Source organism: Phocoena sinus, chromosome 13 (genome assembly GCF_008692025.1).
Source record: "Phocoena sinus isolate mPhoSin1 chromosome 13, mPhoSin1.pri, whole genome shotgun sequence".
Lineage (NCBI taxonomy): Eukaryota > Metazoa > Chordata > Mammalia > Artiodactyla > Phocoenidae > Phocoena > Phocoena sinus.
Window position 1 is genome coordinate 25444930 of NC_045775.1, and position 24769 is coordinate 25469698.

Sequence of the window (24769 nt, forward strand, 5' to 3'; positions counted from 1 at the left end):
AAGAAGAAAAACATGAGCTAAAGAATTATAAGCAGAATTTAAAAGAAATATTTCCAACCAGGAGTTGCTTGGTTGGAAAATAACTTTCTCATCACTAGCCTCTACAGATAGCAGAAAACTGTCAAAGAAACAGCATAAGGACAAAGATCAAATCCACAATGCTACCAAGAACATGGGCTCAGAGGCATCAAATCAAAATGCATCTGTAAAATGTATTAGGACCTCAGGAAGACTTAAGACAGTGCTTGTATACTCTCTCAGGCAGGTAAAAGGGCTTCTAAGAAACTCCAGGCCCCTAACTTGAGATCCAAAGTAGAAAGAAGCCTGTCTCAGAAAGAACTGTGGATGTGACTTTTGTCTAATGTAATGCACTTATAATCTGATGTACAGAAAACCCACAAAGTGTTTAATGGAGTTCAATCAGTTTGTACTAAAAAACAAAACAAAACACTGTTCCAAATAAAAAAAGGTCTTTAGGCTCTTAAACTGTCACATACATGAAGCAGACTAAAACTGCTACTTAGATGCAAACAAGGCCCATTTCTTATGGAAAAGTAAAAATGACTCAGAGAGGAGAGCCAAAAGCCGAAAGGATCCAGTCAAGAGCTAAGAAGGTCTTCCTCAACTTAAATGGGGTTAAGTCTCAATAAACCCACTGTAAGTCGAAAATACATTTAACACACCTAACCTACTAAACATCATAGCTTAGCCTAGCCTACATTAAATGTGCTTAGAACATTTACATTAGTCTACAGTTGGGCAAATCATCTAACACGAAGCCTTTTTCATAATAAAGTGTTGAATCTCTCATGTAATTTATTGAATACTGTACTGAAAATGAAAAACAGAATGGTTGTCTTGGTACAGAGGATTTTAAGTGTACCGGTTGTTCACCCTTGTGATCATGAGGCTGCCTGGGTGCTGCGACTCACCGCCACTGCCCAGAAACATGAGAGAGTAAGCACACACATTGCTAGCCTGGGAAAAGATCAAAATTCAAAATTCGAAGTACAGTTTCTACTTAATATGTATCACTTTCACAACATCAAAAAGCCAAAAAATCTTAAGTGGAATCATCATAAGTCAGGAACCATCTGTAATGAATTATGAAGCCACCACCAGAAGACAGAACCAAGCCATAATCAAGGATATTTTCTATTTCCTGGTTAGAGTTCGGAATTGCTTTGGACCAGCGACTACTACATGCTTCCCATTCTTTCACTCTGCAACGGAAGTAACTATTGTGCTTTACTGTCCTTGTCTCAAAACTGTATACTGAGTGTATTGGGAGGGTGAGGGGGAGACTTGCCTTCTTAGTGCACAGGTATCCAAATCAAAAAGAGCTACACCCAAGGAGCCTCATCCATATCCCAACCTAATGTATATCATAAAATAATGGATTTCGAACCTGAGGTCATAACTGGATGAGATTTCTGGGCATCTTAGGAGAGCTGGGGGTGCCCTCCATGTTGGAGAAATGTGAATTGTCCACCAGAGGAAGAATTGTGGTAGCCATCTGCAAAGATGGCTGCCAACAATACCTCTTAGTCCTGTACACATATGCTACTCCTCCTGTCAAGAGGTGGCATCTATTTCTCCTCTGAAAAACAAAATGCAGTTGAAATGATACTATGTAATTTCAGGCCTAGGCCTTAATGAGCCAAGGAACTTCTGGTTTTGTTCTCTTGTTATCCAGAATCACCATGTAAAGAAATCCAGACTATCCCTCTACAGAGAAACCAAGAAAACAGAAAAGCCCTGGTTGGTAAACAAACAGGCCATCTAGAGAACAGATGAGGTGTCTCAAGTAAAAGCCAGCACTAAGGCCATCTTGGATCCTCAAGGCCCACTCCAGCCATCTCAGTCAGTATCTTGTGGACCAGAGCAAGGTATTCCCTACTCAAACTCCTGATCCAAAAATTGTGAGCAATAAAATAGTTATGATTTTAAGTCACTAAGCTCTGAGGCAATTTGTTACTCAGTAATGAAAGACTGATACAGGTAGTGAGCGCAGCAAAGACTACAAAGGAAAAGTACTAGGTACTTTCTAAGAGTCAGTATTAGGAATCCTAATGTAATCTGAGATGTAGGGAAGGTTTTCTTGAGAAGTGATATACTTAAAAGTGGTTATTTAACACTATTTAATAGGAAATTATGAACAAAAATTTTGTTCACTGGTTTCAAATTTCTATTTTCCTAAATTTCCATTTTCCTAAATTTCCACATTATGCCTGTTTTACTTTTGAAATAACAACAAAAATGTTATTTTATTAAAGCTTCCTTAAGGATACTGTTGGCAGTTTACTGGTCCTATTGTATTGAAATTTATTAAGTCTAAAATATATTTTCTTATGACAAAATACGCAAACATTTCAGCAAATAACAAAAGTTTTCTACTGTCCTATGTAGTTGAAGAATGGGATGTTCTGATTACACTAGGATTCCAAAACTTAAACAGCCTATATTGGTTTAATAACTTCTAAAGAATTAGAATGTATTAAAATAATTAACCTAAAATTATACCGCTTATATTTAATATCACACTATTTTTGGAAACTTCTTCAGGTTTATGTTTATTCCTCATAGTTATCATTATGAAAAGATGTGGATAACATAAGACTGAGAGAAGTAAATAATACTTTGATAACAGAATTAAGAGTGGAAATAACCCCCAAAACTGCAATAATGGAATAAAAGCAACATGGAAAAATTAAACAGAAATAACTGAAGAGACAAACACATTTAGGATTAAAAAGAAATCAACCACAAAAGTACAAGAGGAGAAATAATCCAGCTTAACAGTATAAAAAAGCCTTGGGGTTTGAGCTGACCACAAGTATATCAGACAATAGTAAGGTAAGCCACATCAGCATAATAACTGCTTAGATAATCTCAGACTTCATTAATGCATTTAATTGACAAATATTTACTGAAAACCTATAATGCACTACTTATTTTCCTAAGAGAATACAGTAATGAGGACCAGAGAAGGAATAATCTCACCATATTTAGAACTAGTCAAACTACATATGGAATATTAAGTCCATATAAAGGAAATGGTTGAAAAAATTAGAGAAATGTGACCTATAAAAGGAAAACTTCCTAATTTGAATATTGCCCTAAAAGAAGAAAGAAAACTCTTAAAACAATTCTTTCATTTTACCAAAATAAATTGACTACTACGTGACAGGCGTTGTGCTAGGCACTGGGGTATAAGTGGAAAACAAAATAGATATTGTCCCTGTCTTCACTCTACTTATAGTCTAGTGAACACCCTATCACTAGAAGACCTTTTAGCAGGTACCAAATAAGAATCTGTCAAGCACTTTTTATAAAAGAGATCTCTTTTATAACAGATCTATATTATATTTAGATAATCTCTTTTATTATATATTATTATACAATAATCTCTTTTATAATAGAGATTCATGTACTTTGATTAAGGCTGAAATAAATTACCTCCAAAGTTACTTCCAAATCTAAAATTTTATGATTACTTACTTATAGCACTATAACATGAAAGAATGTAATTGTTACTCTGAGATAAATGAATGTATAATGAATAAGATAACAGGCAAATCAATACACACAAACACACACACACGGGTTGTTGTTTTTTTCTTTTAATATTTCTACCTAATAAGACAACCATGTCACTTTACACGTTAAGCCTTCATAGGCAAACTACTCAAAACCAACTTCAATCCACATTCAGAAAATCCAATCCCAAATTTTTATTTCATTTCAACAAAAATTTTAAAACTCTTTTACCCTAATGATTATCTCACCCTAGTTAAAATAATTCCAAAGAAATTAATATCCATGACTTCTCTGGGATTTCTTATATTAATTAATATACCTTTCCATGGCTTTAGCTGTATAAGGCAAATGCATTTCAATACTGTGTTCATCTTCATCTGTCTGCAGAGACATTCGTTCAAACATTCCTGTCTTCCACAGTTCTCCGTAAACTAGAGATTTCAAAATATAGTAAAACAAATATATTAATGTATATCCTTACCCTGTGAGACTCTATCCAGTAACACAAAACTACATGCTTTGGCAAGAGACAAAAAGCACCACATAATATTCTCCATTTTTAGTTTAAAAAAAAGGAAAAAACAACTAGCTTCTTACATACCAGACAAAACAGTAAGACATGTAATGATTTATTCAGCACTTTCATATGTTACATAGTTACATAAAAAATAGTAATTTTAATTTTTCATCAATTCCTTTCATTATATCTAAAATCACCTCTGAGTCTAAGCTTATCCTTGACCTTATTCAATCAGTAGATATTAACAAGAACAGTTGATTAGAAATCTTACTGAAATATGGAAAAATCCCTTGGTCTACTTACTCATGAGGTTAATAATATAGTTTTTGAGTTTTGTTTTGTTTTTTAATACAATGTACAGACTTATTATTTTACACCTTAGGTTCCTGTCATACTAAGATAAGAAAAGAAAATTCCTTCTGAGAATGCTATTTTCCTCAACATTAAAAATTAAGCTCATGGTACAGACTGGAATATAAATTTACCACAGTACCATGCCTTAAATAATCTTAAAATCTTTAAATGATTTAAGTAATTCAAATCCTTCTGATGAATTACACTTAAAACTAAATATTATCAATATATAGCAAGAAAATGATGAAATATGTAAAAAAGATATAAGAATATTTTTATTTTTTCATTGAACAAAACCAGCATTTTTATAACTACATCCTTAAATGGGTTTACCAATAACAAAGAAACGAACAAATAACAGTACGACTTTTTTTTCTATAAAATTATACCTGATTAAAAATCCTCCATTCCTCATTGTCAGTCTATCCAAAACCAAAATTTTCTGAATGCCCCAACAAGGTTTTAAAAATAAAGCGTGTCCCAGAGGAAAGAGGAATTGGAATGAAGGTCGTAAAAAGGTACAAACTTCCAGTAATAAGATAAGTAAGTACTAGGGATGTAATGTACAACATGGTAAATATAATAAACACTGCTGTATGTTATATACAAGTTGTTGAGAGTAAATCCCAAGAGTTCACATCACAAGGGAAAAAAATACTTTTTTTCTATTTCTTTAATTTTGTATCTATATGAGATGATGGATATTCGCTAAACTTATCATTTCATGATGTATGTAAAGTCAAATCACCATATTGTATAACTTAAACCTATGTAGTGTTGTATGTCAACTATATCTCAATAGAACTGGAAGAAAAAAATAAAAATTTTAAAAGCATTTCAAATATTTGAAAAATGTGTACCCTAAAACCATTCCAGGGAGTAAAGCTAGTTTCATTAATAACCTATATCCTAACAACAAATTGCTAATACTCTATAATACTTAAAACCCCAAATTATGAAAATTTAGGCCTAAAAATTAAAGAAAAAGAGGTGATTATTTCCTCTGCAAATGGCTTTCTTCATTCTACAGAAGAATTTGTTGCAAAATTTCTTGAAACAATAAAAACACTCAACGTACTTAAAATATAATTTGATGAACTGGAAGGATACACACCAAGTTCATGAATGTGGTTACTTTTGGGAATGCAAATTGAGTTCAGACGAGGGGAAATTCTGAGTCAAGTGTGGATGATAAGTACATGAGTATTTGTTATAGTAGTCTCTGTATTGTTTGGTATTTTTTAAACTATGTACAAAATGAGACATGATTAAATAAAAACTGTGATTTCTAGAATTCTATTTGAAAATCAAAATAATAGATACGTTTTAAAAATAAAATGCACTTAAGATTTATGTGGCACCCTTCTTGCAGAGTTTCACAACTACGGTCTCAATTTTTTTCCCATAAAAATCATATATGAGGATATAAAGTCATTATCACCATTATCCATTTACGGTGAGGGAACTGTTACACACAGAGGAAGACAAACATGCCCAAAATGTTTCAACAAGTTGTTGTGGGTACCAATTTCTTGTCTCACTGTACAACAAGTACATGGTACTTCCCTGATTATAAATGTAACCACTACACTCCAAAGACTAGCGGATCTGACAGATTTTTGTGGCTGGCAGAAAAACTATAGTTGTCTTTTAGGCATATGGAAGATTTTCTTTCTTAGTTTTTCTTTTTTGCAGATTAGTTATAACAATTTTATTTTTACAATTCAAATATTACTATGATACTAATACTGTTAACTGTAAATTAACTTATAGTTCCTATTTGTAAAAACTTCAGCTGTTTACAAACTATAAAATTTCTATATACTTACTCTTTTGGTCAATACGAAGGTCATACAGAGGTGTCCTATATATATCCACACTGGAAAGTGCACATCGAGAAAGGGGCACATGATGAGAAGGCCCAAGGATGAAAATTCTCCGGCTAGGAGATATACAATAAAAAACACAGAACAATTGCACTTCTACACAAACTTTATTAAATAAAAAGGAAAAAACAAGTAATTTTAAAAAATTACATGTAATATTGTTTTCCTTGATTGAGTTCATTACCTACTGCTATATGCTAAACTGTGTTCTCTTGAAATCATACGTTGAAGTCTCAACCCCTGTACCTCAAAATGGAACCTATTTGGAGATAAGGTCTTTAAAGAGGTGATTAAGTTAAAATGAGGTCATTACCGTGAGGCCTGAATTCAATATGACTGGTGTCCTTATAAGAAGAGGAAGAGACACCAGGGGTGCACATGCACAGAGAGGTGATTGACCATGAGAAGAGGCATCAGGAAGACAGTCATCTGCAAGCCAAGGAAGAAACCAACCCTGCCAAACCATCTTGGACTTTTCCAGCATCTAGAACTGTGAGAAAATAAATTTCTGTTGTTTCAGTCCCCTAGTTGATGGTAGTTTGCTATGGCAGCACTAGCAAACTAATGTTCCTACCAATGACTTGCTCCTCAGTTAATTAATTTCAATTACTTATCTCTATCTTTTTGTTGGAAGGTCTTTAAAAGAACCATGTTTAACACCTGGGAATACTAGTTACTGATTATCTACAGTAAACCAACCGACTATGCTTAAAATCACGTCTGTATTCACAATGGCTAGGATACAAAAGGTTTTCAATAGCTGTATTAATTGAATTTTAAACATTTCAGCTATTAAATAAAATCTCAAAATAACAAATTCTAAACTTGCCTACAACATTAATAAAAATCCATAAAAGTATAAATTCTAAAAATCCAAAATATCATTACAAAGAAGCATTCTGTTAAAGCTATTTCCACATTTCTCCCATGGCAGAGAAAAAAGGCATCTTGTTGAGAACTCTGTAATAAACTTTCTCAGTTCCCATTCAAGTAGAAGTCATTCTCAAAAACAAAGAAAATTATGTGTTATTTGCACTGTAGGCTAAAGAAAAGAACTAGCCTAAACTGTAGATTAAATCTTTACAATCCTTTTATCTTAACATCAAGAGTAAAATTAACTTATTCTCATTTTATCTCAAACGTCTCTACAATCTAAATTCCAAACTCCATTTTCGCTGTTTCTCCCAGATTCATATGAACAAAAATTTCCCCACCACATACACACACACACACAAAGTTACAGACACAAAAGAACCAAAACTATAAGAAAAAAAGGACTATATGTAAGCTATATACCTAGAAAATTAAGTGCTACTCATTGCTCATCTAATGGACAAAAACACAAAGACTGAATCACAGAGCTATATCTCTTTCACATCAAAAACTTGCAGGCCAAGGAATGTGTGCTTTAGCAATATATTTATTTTGACAGAATTCTATTACAGCTAAGAAAATTAACCTACTGTCAGCTATATCTTACTTGCTATATGGGCTGTTGGGGGGCGGGGGTGGATAAGAAAGATGTGGATAAGGAAAAGGTAATTCTCAGTTTAGTCCCAAAATCTCCTCAAGATGTTGCAATCCTCAAGATGTCACTCAGAGCCCACATGTAAGACTTCACTCACAGGCCATTTCTAGTCAGAAACATAATCCCTTTCCTCGCCTCACCTGCTAATACCCACTTCTTGTCATCATCTCTATGATCAACTCAATAACCATTTCAGAAAAAAAAAATCAGATCTATAGATTCCTAAATGAACGAAAGATACCACTGTGTTCTCGTATCTTAACAGCACAAAAATATCACCACATTTTTAAAATTAAAGTTTAACGAGGGACATAGAAAATGGTAAATCTGACTGCTTAGGAAACTTGCTTAAGGATAGGTATTATATGAATCAAGAATCAAGTAAGAAAAAAAAGTATTTTTATGATTGAGGAATGTATTTCTATGAAAAGAGAGAGGGATAGAATATTTAAAATCAGAACACTCCTGGGAAATTCAGAATATATAATTAAAATATGAAATGACTTTTAAAAATCAATCTAGGCATAGATATATTTCATAGGTAAGTATAACAAGGTTCTTCTAACAGTGGCTAAAAGATGAGCGTTACTCCAGAAATAAAGACCCGAGGTCAGCTTCGAAAGCCTAACTGCCTCCTCTAATACGTGACTATTCATCTTGCTTGCCTTTTTGTCAAACCCAACCTAGATGAAAAGATAAAGTCTGGTGGGGAAAAGAGGTCCCATCAGTCTGAATTATCCAACTGTGTACCCAAAGGTTGAAACTCATCCAAAAGCAACATAGTGAAGTTCCACATTTAGTTAAGAGAGATAACAGGAAAAAAGAGATTTAGGTCCCATCAATATAAAACCCTTAAAAGTGATATACCCAAAAACAAACCAAAGAAGGCTTCTTTTCATTGAGAGAAGAAAAAAGAAACTGGATATTGAACAAGTAGTATTCTCAGAATGAGTCTCTGTGTTAGGTATATGCTATAAGACAATTAACAGTGTAAATAAAAGATAATGCATTTTTCCCCCTAGATTGCTAGATCCATAAACACCAAGACCATACAAATATTTTGGAGAGAAATGTAATATAGGCATTGGAAGTAATGCCACTTTCTCTCCCTTCAATTAATTACAAAGTTCTTTGTCTTAAAAGAGTAACTTTTAAATATTGGCATATAATCACTGTTGCCATACATGTAAAAGAAACCTTTAATATAAAAAAATAGAAAAAAATCAGTAGGCATTCTCTCAGAAATAAATGTATTTCACATATAATAATACCTCCAGAGAATCCACATTTGTGGAGTTACTTACTATGAGGAGTGCAGTCTATACACCTAACACATGAGTTACCTGAGTGTCTGTTCTCATAAATATTCAACTACTTATACTAAATAATGGAACACAAGTAATTTTTTAAAAGTGTTTCATGGTTAAGTGGAGATATTTTAACTAAAGAATAAAATGTCATGTGGCCCCAAAGAAGATTCCTTTTGGCATTCCTTTTCTGCCCTGCAAGGTTTTCTGAAAGATATGAATCAAAATCAAGTTACTATCTAAGTAACATCCTGAGTTCCGGTTTTTAATTAAAGTTTTAGTAATAGGAAAAGACTTTGCAACTCTAAATATGGGAAAGAACTTAATTAAATGTATAATTTTTTAAATTCCTTAAACAGCCTGAGTATTCTTTCTAAAACATGAATCAGATCATATCACTTCCCTGCTTAAAAAGTCTTTCAATGGCTTTTCTTGGTCAGAGGATAAAATACAAAAATCCTTAAAATAGGTTCTAAAGTCTCATATCAACTGGCCCCTTCTTGTGTTATTCTTCCCCCCCCGGATCTCAGTACTTTATGCACACTGGTCTTGCAGTTCCTTGATAACAAGAATATCTTTGCCTATTTCAAAACTTCTTCACGTGTAATTGTTTCTTTTGCTTGGCTTAAAAATCATTTCCCCAGAGATGCCTTCTCCAATACCTTATCCACAATATAAATCCAATCACCCTGAATCACAGCAGTTCGCAAAGTGTGAACTGTGAATTCACAAGAACTTTTCAAGGAGTCCACAAAATCAAAACTATTTTCATAATAATACAAAGAAGTTATTTGCGTTTTCAACATGTTAACATTTGCACTTGTAGTACAAAAGTAAGACTGGGTATACTGCTGGCTACAATCAAGGTAACGGAATCAAAATGTACTAGTAGTCATGTATTCTTCACCTTCACCCATGCTGCATTTTTTTTTAAGCCAGTTTCATTTAATTTCATTAAATTTTGAACTTCGAGTACAGTTTTATAAAAATATTCTGTATGACAAAATGCATTCAATTTGTGGTGATAAACACATAAAGCACTTCTACTGCATACAGAAGTATGTCTCAAGGAAAAAGCATCTGTGTGATTTTGAGTTATGAGCTGAAGTAGACTTTTTTCCATGGAACACAATTTTTACTTCAAAAAAATGACTGTAGACAAATTGTGGTTATTCCAATTTAGGTATCCAGCAGAAATTTTTTAGAAAATGGACAAAATGAGCCTGACACTTCAAAGAAAATATTTGACGTATTTGTTGCCAATGATAAAATTGAAACTTTTAAGTTAAAATTAGACTTTTGCAAAAAGCTTCCCAATAATTAAAATTTTTTCTCATGAAATTAATGGTGATATTAACAGATGTGATTTTTTTTTTTACATCGTATGATGAAATGTCAACATTTGAAAGATCTGCATGACTCAATGAACAAATATTTTCCAAATGTTCATGCAAGATGTTACAAAATCATGCAAAGGTAAAAGATCCATTCAAATTTTAAGGACAAAAGATGATCCTGGAGCTTCCCTGGTGGCGCAGTGGTTGAGAGTTGGCCTGCTAATGCAGGGGACACGGGTTCGTGCCCCGGTCCGGGAAGATCCCACATGCCGCGGAGCGGCTGGGCCCGTGAGCCACGGCCGCTGAGCCTGCGCGTCCGGAGCCTGTGCTCCGCAACGGGAGAGGCCCGCATACCAAAAAAAAAAAAAAAAAAAAAAAAGAAAAGAAAAGAAAAGAAAAGAAAAAGATGATCCTGGTTGACACGTAGAGAATGGGAACGGGAAAGAAGAATGGAAGCTAGTGGTATCAAATTTATCCTTCTCTCTTGGACTGTTATTTTTTCTCTATACTTATTATTCCCAAAAGGATGTTTTCTCTATTTTCTTAAAGAACTATGAAGATATTGCAAATCTCAGGGAGGGCCACTTCCAAGAGAATACAACAAGACTGTCTATGATTATTTTTAACACTGAGACCTTCACACTTACTCAGAATTCAATTACTATATACTAATTATAAAAATAAACTGATCACATCATCATCCATCATTTGCATTTCTTTTTATTGATCTCCTTTATTGTCACCTTCTTAGTCCTTGACTCTCTTCCATTTTTTTCCTTTCCATTCTCACTGTCCATCAACTTATTTAACACACAATTTCCACTTATATCAGTATAGGCTCTCTATATATTCCTAGGCCAAATTTAATTCAGGGGTACCCTTTTAGCACATATCATCATCAATAAAAGTTCTGCCAAATAGAAAAAGGTTTGGAAAAGGCTATTATATAAACTAGCCTTGATTATGGTTGATTTATAGGCCCAGGGTCAAATAAAGGAAGCTTCTGAAAAGCTTTACAATCTAATTTCTATTTTACTCTTATTCATGAAACAAGTTAAAATTATACATTAAATATGTATTATGAAATATTTGTGAAAGATGTACATCAAAACATCATAAAGGAGGTGGAGCTAACCAAAACCTCCTCAATCTGGCAATATTATCATTTTATTTATTATTAAAAACTTACTAAAAAATAATTTTCAATAAAGGCCTGATAAAATGTGCAGAGCATACTACATAAAAACAAAAGAGAGCAGCTTTTTTGCTTTGACAATTTGAACTAATTGCTCATAAAGGAGTAGGCTCAGGGCTGTTGTGAGTTACTTCTGAATGATTATACTTCATCTCTACTAGTACGGGTCTAACCTAACAACATTTGACAGAATTAAAATGACCAGTTTCACCTATTCACACAGTGTATGTACAACTGGCAATATAGACTAGAACCTGACACTGGTTCACATGTAGTGAATTAACTATTTAAATAAAATGTTGGTCAGCAAATTAAGTAATTTGGGTGGCTAATTCCAGCAGAAACTTTTGAAATTTCACAAGTTTCTTATTTTAGAGAGTGGTATACTAAGCTTTTAAAGTTCACAAATTTCTCATTTTAGAGAATAGTATACGACTCAGTCTCAATTTGACAGAAAGATTTTTTTAAGCTAATTTCAGAGCTGTCATTAAATTATTAAGAGCTAATATACTTCAAAAACCATATTAAGTTCATTGTCAGATTCTAAAATAACTCAGGTACCTTATCCTGTCAATGAGAAATTATTCTTCATTCATTAAACACAACCTAACACGTGCAATAAAGAATTTTCAATTATAAAGTGATTAAAATAGAACAAAGGGCTTTGAATTTTTCTTAAAAGTATTCATCTCCAGGTTTTCAAAGAAAATTTTAAAAACCAAAATATTTAACTGTTAATGTTCCTGGACCCAATTCCACTGTGTGCATTCATGTGAGTGGAAGAGGGGGCACACTCAATTCTGACACTATCTACCTTGAGAGGTTACGGGTTCAGTCCTACAAAAACGTCCCCACACCCACACCCATCCCCCATCACAGATGCCAGTCACAAGCCCAGGTTGTCACTTGTGCTTCTGACCAACCAGTTACAGATTGGCGATTCCAATAACCACCTCCTTGAATTTCAATTCAAATGCCAATCATAAGTCCAGGTTGTTACCTGTACTTCTGACAGACCGGTTATAAATCAGAGGTTTAATTTGCTAGAGCGGCTCACAAAACTCAGAGAAATATTTCACTTATTAGGTCACCGGTTTATTATAAAAAGATATAACTTAGCAACAGCCAGATGGAAAAGGTGCATAGGACAAGGCAAGGGGAAAGAGCCAGGACTTTCCATGCCCTCTCCAGGCAGGCCACTCTCCCCAAATCTCCACGTGTTCACCAACCTGGAAGCTCTCCGAACCTTGTCCCTTTGGGTTTTTATGGGGGCTTTATTACATAGTCATGATGGCAACTGATTCAACCTCCAGGCTCTCTCCCCTCCCCAGGGGAGGTCAGGGATTGGGAATGAAAATTCCAACTCTCTAAACACAAGGTTGGTTATCCTGGCAACCTGGCAGCCCCACGCTTAGGTGGGGTCCGAAAGTCACCTTATTAACATACAAGAAAAACCTTTGCCATTCTCACCACTTAGGAAATTCCAAGGGTTTTGGGAGCTGTGAGCCAGTAACTGTGGAAAAAGACTGAATATATATGTGAAATATATTTTGGTTATCTAAATGACCAAATACATATTTTGTATAAATCACAATACTGTATTAACCTTCTAACACTTCCAGAACTAAACATTTTACCAAACAAAAGGAAGGTAGAAGCTAAATGTTCAGATAATGAAAAATAGTATTAAAGCTTTTCATAACCTATATAAGGTATAATCAAATTTATAAAGTCAAATTCTTAATGAAATCAAGTACATAATAAGTATGTAAAACAAATTACTTCAGTGACAAAGCAATTGTAATTCCCAACCACCTAATCAAAATGGTATCTAACTATATTACTTACGTAATAGACGGATCCACTTGTTTGTAAGCATGAGCAGCACAAGACCCACAGTACGTATACCCTGCGTGGCTACAAAACAAAAAAATGTTTAACTTAATCATCAGATTCAAAATCAAGTTATTCTGGGAAAAAAAAAACTTTTGAAAGAAATCTAATAATTATGGTAAACATTATGTGTACAGATTAAAAAGCAATGTATTGACAGATAATGATGCAACTTCTAGAAGACAACAGGGAACACATCATTGTTCTGTGTTCCACTGTTATTTTATTTATTTATTTTGCGGGGGGGCCATGCTGCACAGCACGCAGGATCTTAGTTCTCCAACCAGAGATCAAACCCGTGCCCCCTGCAGTGGAAGCACGGAGTCTTAACCACTGGACCGCCAGGGAAGTCCCCCTGTGTTCCAATTTTAAATGTTAAAAAGTATTTGGTCTGAAGGAAAATTATATTTGGAAATATTCAAGGCTTATTTGAAGTTGCTAATGTAACATTAATAATATATGCGCTCTTAATATTCCTCTTCAATACCATAAACAGACTATTACATACATAAAAATGATAAGACCAAGTCAAATCAGAGCAAAACAAATAATCTACAAGAAACAACTCATGTCCCTCTGCATCTTTAGTGGTAAGAGAATTGACCTGACCTTCTGTGTATTATGCCTTTCATTTTCTCTCCCTACTACTCATCCCATCCTTTTCCTCCTCTGGTCTCAGCTTTACATTGGTTCTCTGATCACCCATACAATGACTTTGTTTCACAACTTCATTTTTCTTTCTTGACTCAAGCTATGTGAGTCTAGAAATATTTCCCTTAATGCTTACTATTTAGTGTACAGCCAGTAAATGTTTAACAAATGGCTCTGTAGGAAAAAACTGTATACATATGTACATAAGCTTATTATAAATTTTACTGAACTAAAGAGAGACGTATCACACAACTGACAAACAATGAAAAAATATAAAATACTCTTTACTGCAAATTCAGCTTAGGCAATTGATTGTCCCAGAATGCTTTCACTGATGGTAGCTGAACTCTTTGACCCACAGCCAAGCAATGGCTGCAAAAGACAAGAGTGAAATAATGAAAACATATGTCTGAATTTCACTCATTCAACAATGACTTGAATGACTTCTTTGCTTATTAGACAATAGTTTTTCAAATACTGGAAAGCGTATTTCTTTCCTCATTTTTTCGTGCTTGTCACAGTGTAAAGGTTACAGACATAACATAATTTGAAGTTTCATCTGCCTTATTAACCTTTCCCCATTACTTTTCTTGAGTACAGACAATCAACAAAAAATAAAATCCTGATTTATAGCAATCTGTCTATTAATGTGGATTAAATCATTCCCATCATGGACAATTTCAAGATGCACAGTAAACTGAAAACACAGACTGGGAGAAAATATTTGTAAAGCATATATCTGACAAAGGATTTATATCTAAATATATAAAGAAAAAGCATATGTCTGATTAAGCATTTATATCTGAATATATAAAGAAATTTCAAAACAACCTAATACTTTAAAAAATATAGGTAACTGTTTTACAAGACAAAACAAATTCTGAAGATTGGTTGCACAACAAAGTGAATGCACTTAACACTACTATATAAATGGTTAAAAGTAGTTAAGATAGTAGATTTTATGTTACTACAATTTTTTTTTAATTGTTAAATAGGAAAAGATGTGAACAGATACTTTCATCAAAAAATACACCGGGGGCTTCCCTGGTGGCGCAGTGGTTGAGAGTCCGCCTGCCGATGCAGGGGACACGGGTTCGAGCCTCAGTCTGGGAAGATCCCACATGCCACGGAGCAGCTGGGCCCGTGAGCCATGGCCGCTGGGCCTATGCATCCAGAGCCTGTGCTCCGCAACGGGAGAGGCCACAGTAGTGAGAGGCCCGCGTACCGCAAAAAAAAACCCCAAAACACCAGGATGGCAAAAAGCACACAAAAGAAGGCTCTACATCAGTTAGTCATTGAGGAGAGGCAAATTACAACTACAGTGAGCTACCACTGAACACCCACTAGAATAAGCTAAAATTAAAATGAGTGACCATACCAAATGTAGCAAGGATGTAGAACTGAAACTCAGTCTGTAGGAAATGTAAAACGGTACAACTACTTTGGAAAATGGTTTGGCAATTTCTTTAAAAAAAAAAAAAAAAAAAGCTAAACATACTTCTGCTGTAAAACTCCTGCCAACGATTCCACTCCTAAATATATATATATATATATATATATATATATTTTTAAGCATTACGTGCACACAAAGATTTGTACACAAATATTCATCCCATTTTTATTTGCAAGAGCCAAAAACGGAAACAGCCAAACGTCCCTCAAAAGGTGAATGGATAAACAAATTGAAGTATATCCATACAATGAAATAACTCTTCAGCAATAGAAAGGAATGAACTATTGACACACTCAAAATAATTATGGTAAAAAAATAAGTATGCTGAGTGAGAGAAGCCAGACAAAAAGAGTTCATACTATATGATTCCATTTAAATACTTCTACAATAAAAAATATTTTTAAAAGAATATGTATGTATAAAACTGAGTCACTTGCTGTACAGGAGAGACTGGCACAACACTGTAAATCAACTCTACTTCAATTAAAAATAAAAATAAATAATTCTAGAAAATAAGAACTAATCTATAGTGACAGAAAGTAAATCAGTGGATGTGGGAGGGTGGGAGAAGGGCAGAGAGGGAAAGAAGGGCACAAGGAAACTTCTGAAGATGATGAATATGTTCATTATCTTAATCGTGGTAATGATTTCACAGGTGTATACATATTTCAAACTTATCAAACTGCATACTTTATATGCAGCTGAATGTTAATCATACCCCAGTAAAGCTCTACTTTAAAAATGAGGGCTCCCCTGGTGGCGCAGTGGTTGAGAGTCCGCCTGCCGATGCAGGGGACACGGGTTCTTGCCCCGGTCCAGGAAGATCCCACATGCCGCGGAGCAGCTGGGCCCGTGAGCCATGGCCGCTGAGCCTGCGCGTCCGGAGCCTGTGCTCCGCAACTGGAGAGGCCGCAACAGTGAGAGGCCCACGTAACGCAAAAAAAAAAAAAAAAATGATACTCATCTGATATAGACACAGAAAAAGAGATTCACATAAGTCAATCACAACCATACAAGATAGTAGCGTGCTTAATTAGGAGTAAAGTAATATGGGACATATGCTAAGCACACTGAAATCACTGAGGCTTTATTGGTCAGATTAATGGTAGTCACTCCATCCTTACACCTCTGTCAAGGGAGCCTATCAAGTTGCCTGAATATAGCAATATTCTCACAACCCAGGTCTAATCTTAGCCAGAAGGTAATATAAGTTGTTCTGTGGCTCAGCAGATTCAGTTTTGCTGTCATCCTGCACTGATCTTGATATTCTAGGCTAACTAGGGGCTCTATTTTAACCGGTTATGTCCCCAATCTTCCAGTCCCCAAGACACCAATACCAACTACTTCAGATACTTAATACCTGTTCCTCATCTGAACATCACTGGCTCCTGTCAGTTCAGATATGCACTATCTTACCTGGCCATGCAGACCTTAAAAACCATCTGATCCATCTGGATCCGCCCTGGTCTGTCACAAACCTGAATGACATTCAGATTTTCAACACTGCTTTGCTCTCAGTTGTCCCTCACTTCACATCCCTCCACTTCTCAATCCTTACTCTTCTTGAATTTAAAGGCCCTGAACCCCAATCTATACTCCGATCTCTAAATCAACCTTTGTACTCTAAGTCTCTCCCAGTTTTACCAATGCTGTTCCTACCCAAGCTCAGTTCTTAAATGCCAGAAAGGCTTCTTAGAAACGTTAGATTCTTGAAGTATAGGCAGGAAAGAAATAGTAAGTAGAAGGATATGGGCATGAAGGGAATAAAGCCTGAAGGAAAAACATGAGCAAATGTCCAAGTGTATGATGTAAATGAGAAAATATGAAATTGGCCTGAATGGAACAAGAGAGTAATGTTAAGCCAGAGTCAGACAGAAGAGTCTGGCCTTGATAAAACAAGTTACTGAAAAACTGCTGTGTGCTCTTGGAACAGGGAGTGATAATATGAAACTGTTATCATGTACTGAAAAACACAAGCACAAAGGACGTGTTAGAGGCAAGATGAGTTACATGAAGCTCTCTTGGAAACTGTGGCGTGAGGTAGTAATATCACGGTCTAGGTCTAGAATGGTGTCAGTGTCAGTGGGAAATGAGAAATCAATGCTCTAGGGTCTAGAAAGAAACAGTGACATATCTTAGTGACCAAGTAGGAGGAAGAAGAGGACAGTTATGATTATGGTGATAATTGAGTGCTTACTGCATCTCAGGCACTCTTCTATGTAACTCAAAGCATTACTTTTAATCCTAACAACTCTATGAGATAGGAATTATTATTCTTCTCATTTGATAGATGAAGAAACTGAAGCAGAAAGGTTAAGAAACTTGCTCAAGGTCATACAGATAGTAAGTGGCACTCCAGGATATAAAGCCAGGCAGTAGAGCTCCAGAACCCATTCTTAAGCACCGTTAAGAGACCTTTACATAGTTCAAAGAAGAAGGGAGGAGTCCATGGAGTAGGAAAAGCAACAAGCCTAACAACTGGAAGAATACTTAAAGAATCATATATCCTGTAAGACTACAAGGAAGGATGATAGTTTCGAAAACACGATTAACTAAGGTAAACTTGTTTCATAATAAGAACTTAGATTTCATGGTTTCAGTCCTTTTTGAAGCTGAAGGTTTAAAAGTTTGCTTGACCTAAAGACAACATAGTGGCATAAGGAAAGGAAGATTCTTTTATCTTTTTAAAATTTTTATTTATTTATTTTATACAGCAGGTTCTTATTAGCTATCTATTTTATACATCTCAGTGTATATATGTCAACCCCAATCTCCCAATTCATCCCACCACCACCACCACCACCCCCCGCTTTCCAGCCATGGTTTCCATACATCTGTTCTCTACATCTCTGTCTCTATTTCTGCCTTGCAAACCAGTTCATCTATACCATTTTTCTATATTCCACAAATATGCGTTAATATACTATATTTCTTTTTCTCTTTCTGACTTCACTCTGTATGACAGTATCTAGGTCCATCCACGTTTCAACAAATGACCCAATTTCGTTCCTTTATATGGCTGAGTAATATTCCATTTTATATATGTACCACTTCTTTATTCATTCGGCTGTCGATACGCATTTAGGTTGCTCCCAATGACTTGGTTATTGTAAATAGTGCTGCAATGAACATTGGGGTGCATGTGTCTTTTTTTTTCTTTCTTTTTTTTCATGTGTCTTTTTGAATTATGGTTTTCTCTGGGTAGATGCCCAGTAGTGGGATTGCTGGGTCATATGGTAATTCTATTTTTAGTTTTTTAAGGAACCTCCATACTGTTCTCCATAGTGGCTGTATCAACTTACATACCCACCAACAGTGCAAGAGGGTTCCCTTTTCTCCACAGCCTCTCCGGCATTTGTTGTTTGTAGATTTACTGAGGGATGCCCATTCTAACCAGTGTGAGGTGATACCTCACTGTAGTTTTGATTTCCATTTCTCTAATAATTAGTGATGTTGAGCAGCTTTTCATGTGCCTCTTGGTCATCTGTATGTCTTCTATGGAGATATGTCTATTTAGGTCTTCTGCCCATTTTGGGATTGGGTTGTTCATTTTTTTAATATTGAGCTGCATGAGCTGTTTATATATTTTTGAGATTAATCCTTTGTCCGTTGATTTGTTTGCAAATATTTTCTCCCATTCTGAGGGTTGTCTTTTCGTCTTGTTTATAGTTTCCTTTGCTTTGCAAAAGATTTTAAGTTTCATTAGGTCTCATATGTTTATTTTTGTTTTTATTTCCATTATTCTAGGAGATGGATCAAAAAATATCTTGCTGTGATTTATGTCAAAGAGTGTTCTTCCTATGTTTTCCTCTAAGAGTTTTACAGTCTCCGGTCTTAGGTCTCTAATCTATTTTGAGTTTATTTTTGTGTATGGTGTTAGAGAGTGTTCTAATTTCACTCCTTTATAGGTAGCTGTCCAGTTTTCCTAGCACCACTTACTAAAGAAGCTATCTTTTCTCCATTGTATATTCTTGCCTCCTTTGTCATACATTATTTGACCATAGGTGCGTGGGTTTATCTCTGGGCTTTCTATCCTGTTCCATTGATCTATATTTCTGTTGTTGTGCCAGTACCATATTGTCTTGATTACTGTAGCTTTGTAGTATAGTCTGAAGTCAGGGAGTCTCATTCTTCCAGCTCCGTTTTTTCCCGTCAAGACTGCTTTGGCTATTTGGGGTCTTTGGTGTCTCCATAGAAACTTAAAGATTTTTTGTTCTAGTTCTGTAAAAAATGCCATTGGTAATTTGATAGGGATTGCATTGAATCTGTAGATTGCTTTGGGTAGTATAGTCATTTTCATAATATTCATCCTTCCAATCCAAGAACATGGCATATCTCTCCTCCTGTTTGTGTCATCTTTGATTTCTTTCACCAGTGTCTTATAGTTTTCTGAGTACAGGTCTTTTACCTCCTTAGGTAGGTTTATTCCCTTGTATTTTATTATTTTTGTTGCAATGGTGAATGAGATTGTTTCTCCTTAATTTCTTTCTGATATTTCATTGTTAGTACATAGAAATGCAAGAGATTTCTGTGCATTAATTTTGTATCCTGCAACTTTACCAAATTCATTGATTAGCTCTAGTAGTTTTCTGGTGGCATCTTTTGGATTATCTATGTATAGTATCATGTCATCTGCGAACAGTGACAGTTTTACTTCTTCTTTTCCAACTTGTATTCTTTTTATTTCTTTTTCTTCTCTGATTGCTGTGGCTAGGACTTCCAGAACTGTGTTGAATAATAGTGGTGAGAGTGGACATCCTTGTCTTGTTCCTGATCTTAGGGGAAATGCTTTCAGTTTTTCACCATTGAGAATGATGTTTCCTGTGGGTTTCCTGTATATGGCCTTTATTATGTTGAGGTAGGTTCCCACTATGCCCACTTTCTGGAGTTTTTATCATAAATGGGTGTGGAATTTTGTCAAAAGCTTTTTCTACATCTATTCAGATGATCGTTTGGTTTTTATTCTTCAATTTGTTAATATGGTGTATCACATTGATTGATTTGCATATATTGAAGAATCGTTGCATCCCTGGGGTAAATCCCACTTGATCATGGTGTATGATCCTTTTAATCATACACCATGGTGTTGTTGGATTCTGTTTGCTAGTACTTTGTTCAGGATTTTTGCATCTATCTTCATCGGTGATATTGGTCTGTAATTTTCTTTTTTTCTATCATCTTTGTCCGGTTTTGGTATCAGGGTGATGGTGGCCTCGTAGAATGAGATTGGGAGTGTTCCATCCTCTACAATATTTTGGAAGAGTTTGAGAAGGATGGGCATTAGCTCTTCTCTAAACGTTTGATAGAATTCACCTGTGAAGCCATCTGGTCCTGGACTTTTGTTTCTTGGAAGATTTTTAATCACAGTTTCAATTTCATTACTTGTGATTGGTCTGTTCATATTTTCTGTTTCTTCCTGGTTCAGTCTTGAAAGGTTATACCTTTCCAAGAATTTGTCCATTTCTTCCAAGTTGTCCATTTTATTGGCATACATTTGCTTCTAGTAATCTCTTAGGATGCTTTGTATATCTGCAGTGTCTGTTGTAACTTCTCGTTTTTCATTTCTAATTTTATTGATTTGAGTCCTCTCCCTGTTTTTCTTGATGAGTCTGGCTAAAGGTTTATTAATTTTGTTTATCTTCTCAAAGAACCAGGCTTTAGTTTTATTATCTTTGCTACTGCTTTCATTTATTTTTGCTCTGATCTTTATGTTTTCTTTCCTTCTACTAACTTTGGGTTTTGTTTGTTCTTCTTTCTCTAGTTCCTTTAGGTGTAAGGTTAATTGTTTATTTGAGATTTTGTTGTGTCTTGAGGTAGGACTGTATTGCTATAAACTTCCCTCTTCGAACTGTTTTGCTGCATCCCACAGGTTTTGGATTGTCATGTTTTCGTTGTCATTTGTCTCTAGGAATTTTTTGATTTTCTCCTTGATTTCGTCAGTGACCTCTTGGTTATTTAGTAACATTTTGTTTAGCCTCCATGTGTTTGTCTTTTTCCCTGTAATTTATTTCTAATCTCATAGCGTGTGGTCAGAAAAGATCTCGATATGATTTCAATTTTCTTAAATTTTCCAAGGCTTTATTTGTGACCCAAGATGTGATCTATCCTGGAGAATGTTCTGTGTGCATTTGAGAAGAAAGTGTCATCTGCTGTTTTTGGATGGAATGTCCTATAAATATCAACTAAATCTATCTGGTCTGTTGTGTCATTTAAAGCTTGTGTTTCCTTATTATATTTCTGTCTGGATGATCTGTTCACTGGTGTAAGTGAGGTGTTAAAGTTCCCCACTGTTATTGTGTTACTGTCTATTTCCTCTTTTATAGCTGTTAGCAGTTGCCTTATGTATTGAGGTGGTCCTATGTTGGGTGAATATATATTTATAACAGCTATACCTTCTTCTTGGATTGACCCCTTGATCATTATGTTGTGTCCTTCCTTGTCTCTTGTAACATTCTTTAAAGTTTATTTTATCTGATATGAGTATTGCTACTCCAGCTTTCTTTTGATTTCCATTTGCATGGAATATCTTTCACCATCCCCTCACTTTCAGTCTGTATGTGTCCGTAGGTCTGAAGTGGGTCTCTTGTAGACAGCATATATATGGGTCTTGTTTTTGTATCCATTCAGCCAGACTGTGTCTTTTGGTTGGAGCATTTAATCCATTCACATTTAAGGTAATTATTGATATGTATGTTCCTATGACCATTTTCTTAATTGTTTTGGTTTTGTTTTTGTAGGTCCTTTTCTTCTCTTGTGTTTCCCACTTAGAGAAGTTCCTTTAGCATTTGTTGTAGAGCTGGTTTGGTGCTGCTGAATTCTCTTAGCTTTTGCTTGTCTGTAAAGCTTTTGATTTCTGTGTCAAAACTGAATGAGAGGGCTTCCCTAGTGGCGCAGTGGTTGAGAGTCAACCTGCCGATGCAGGGGACACGGGCTCGTGCCCCAATCCAGGAGTATCCCAACGTGCTGCGGAGCAGCTGGGCCCGTGAGCCATGGCTGCTGGGCCTGCACGTCCGGAGCCTGTGCTCCACAATGGGAGAGGCTGCAGCAGTGAGAGGCCCATGTACCACAAAAAAAAAAAAAAAAAAAAAAAGAATGAGATCCTTGCTGGGTAGAGTAATCTTGGTTTTAGGTTCTTCCCTTTCATCACTTTAAATATATCATGCTGGGGCTTCCCTGGTGGCGCAGTGGTTGAGAGTCCGCCTGCCGGTGCAGGGGACACGGGTTCGTGCCCCGGTCCGGGAAGATCCCATATGCCGCGGAGCGTTTGGGCCCATGAGCCATGGCCGCTGAGCCTGTGCGTCCGGAGCCTGTGCTCCGCGACAGGAGAGGCCACAACAGTGAGAAGCCCGCTTACCACAAAAAAAAATTTAAAAAAAAAAAAAAATTTAAAAATAAATAAATAAAATAAATATATCATGCTACTCCCTTCTGGCTTGCAGAGTTTCTGCTGAGAAATCAGCTGTTACCCTTATGGAAATTTCCTTTTATGTTATGTGTTTTTCTTCCCTTGTTGCTTTCAATAAGTTTTGTCTTTAATTTTTACAATTTGATTACTATGTGTCTCAGTGTGCTTCCCCTTGGGTTTATCCCACCTGGAACTCTCTGTGCTTCCTGGACATGGGTGGCTATTTCCTTTCCCATGTTAGGAAAGTTTTCGACTATAATCTCTTCAAATATTTTCTCGGGTCCTTTCTCTCTCTCTTCTCCTTCTGGGACCCCTATAATGCAAATGTTGGTATGTTTAATGTTGTCCCAGAGGTCCCTTAGGCTTTCTTCATTGCTTTTCATGCTTTTTTCTTTATTCTGTCCTGTGGCAGTGATTTCCACTATTCTGTCTTCCAGGTCACTTATCTGTTCTTCTACCTCAGTTATTCTGCTATTGATTCCTTCTAGTGTAGTTTTCACTTCAGTTATTATATTGTTCACCTCTGTTTAAATCTTCTAGGTCTTTGTTAAACATTTCTTGCATGCTCTCCATCTTTGCCTCCATTCTTTTTCCAAAGTCCTGGATCATCTTCACCATCATTATTCTGAATTCTTTTTCTGTAAGGTTGCCTATCTCCACTTCAGTTAGTTGTTCTTCTGGAGTTTTACCTTGTTTCTTCATCTGGTACATAGTCCTCTGCCTTTTCATTTTGTCTATCTTTCTGTGAATGTGGTTTTCATTCCACAGGCTGCAGGATTACAGTTCTTCTTGCTTCTGCTGTCTGCCCTTGGATAAGGCTATGTAAGCAGTTGTGCAAGCTTCCTGATGGGAGGGACTGGTGGTGGTTAGAGCTGGGTGTTGCTCTGGTGGGCAGAGCTCAGTAAAACTTTAATGCTTGTCTGCTGATGGGTGGGGCTGAGTTTCCTCCCTGTTGGTTGTTTGGCCTGAGGCGACCCAGCACTGGAGCCAACAGGCTCTTGGTGGGGCTAATGGTGAACTCTGGGAGGCCTCACGCCAAGGAGTACTTCCCAGAACTTCTGCTGCCAGTGTCCTTGTCCCCGCGGTGAGCCACAGCTGCCCCCTGCCTCTTCAGGAAACCCTCCAACACTAGCAGGTAGGTCTGGTTCAGTCTCCTATGGGGTCACTGCTCCTTCCCCCTGGGTCCTGATACGCACACTATTTTGTGTGTGCCCTCCAAGAGTGCAGTCTCTGCTTCCCCCAGTCCTGTCAAAGTCCTGCAATCAAATCCCACTAGCCTTCAAAGTCTGAGTCTCTGGGAATTCCTCCTCCCCTTGCCAGACCCCCAGGTTAGGAAGCCTGACCTGGGGGTCAGAACCTTCACTCCAGTGTATGGACTTCTGTGGTATAAGTGTTCTCCAGTTTGTGAGTCACCCACTCAGCAGTTATGGGATTTGATTTTATTGTGATTGCGCCCCTCCTACTGTCTCATTGTGGCTTCTCCTTGGTCTTTGGATGTGGGGTATCTTTTTTGGTGAGTTCCAGTGTCTTCCTGTTGATGACTGTTCAGCAGTTAGTTGTGATTCCTGTGCTCTTGCAAGAGGGAGTGAGCGCACATCCTTCTACCCCGCCATCTTGAACCCATCTCCCAAGGACAGGGAGATTCTTAACTTAGATAGAGAATACACTGCAGTGTATCTATTTTTTGATCATTAAGTATA

General features: G+C 36.1%; 1 protein-coding gene across 3 annotated transcripts in view; it reads right to left on the bottom strand.

Annotated features, from left to right (window-relative positions):
- MEMO1 (mediator of cell motility 1) overlaps window positions 1-24769 on the bottom strand; it is a 129812-nt gene that overhangs the window by 33408 nt on the left and 71635 nt on the right. For 2 of the 3 annotated variants that reach the window (XR_004352757.1, XM_032652603.1), the window contains exons 3-5: window positions 13516-13584; window positions 6244-6356; window positions 3860-3971 (exon numbers count right to left, since the gene is read on the bottom strand). Coding sequence is in view for 2 of the 3 variants with exons in the window: in XM_032652603.1 (XP_032508494.1) it covers window positions 3860-3971; window positions 6244-6356; window positions 13516-13584 (294 nt within the window). In the remaining variant the exon portion in view is untranslated. The remainder of the gene's footprint in view (window positions 1-3859; window positions 3972-6243; window positions 6357-13515; window positions 13585-24769) is intronic. The other variant, XM_032652604.1, reaches the window with a different exon arrangement.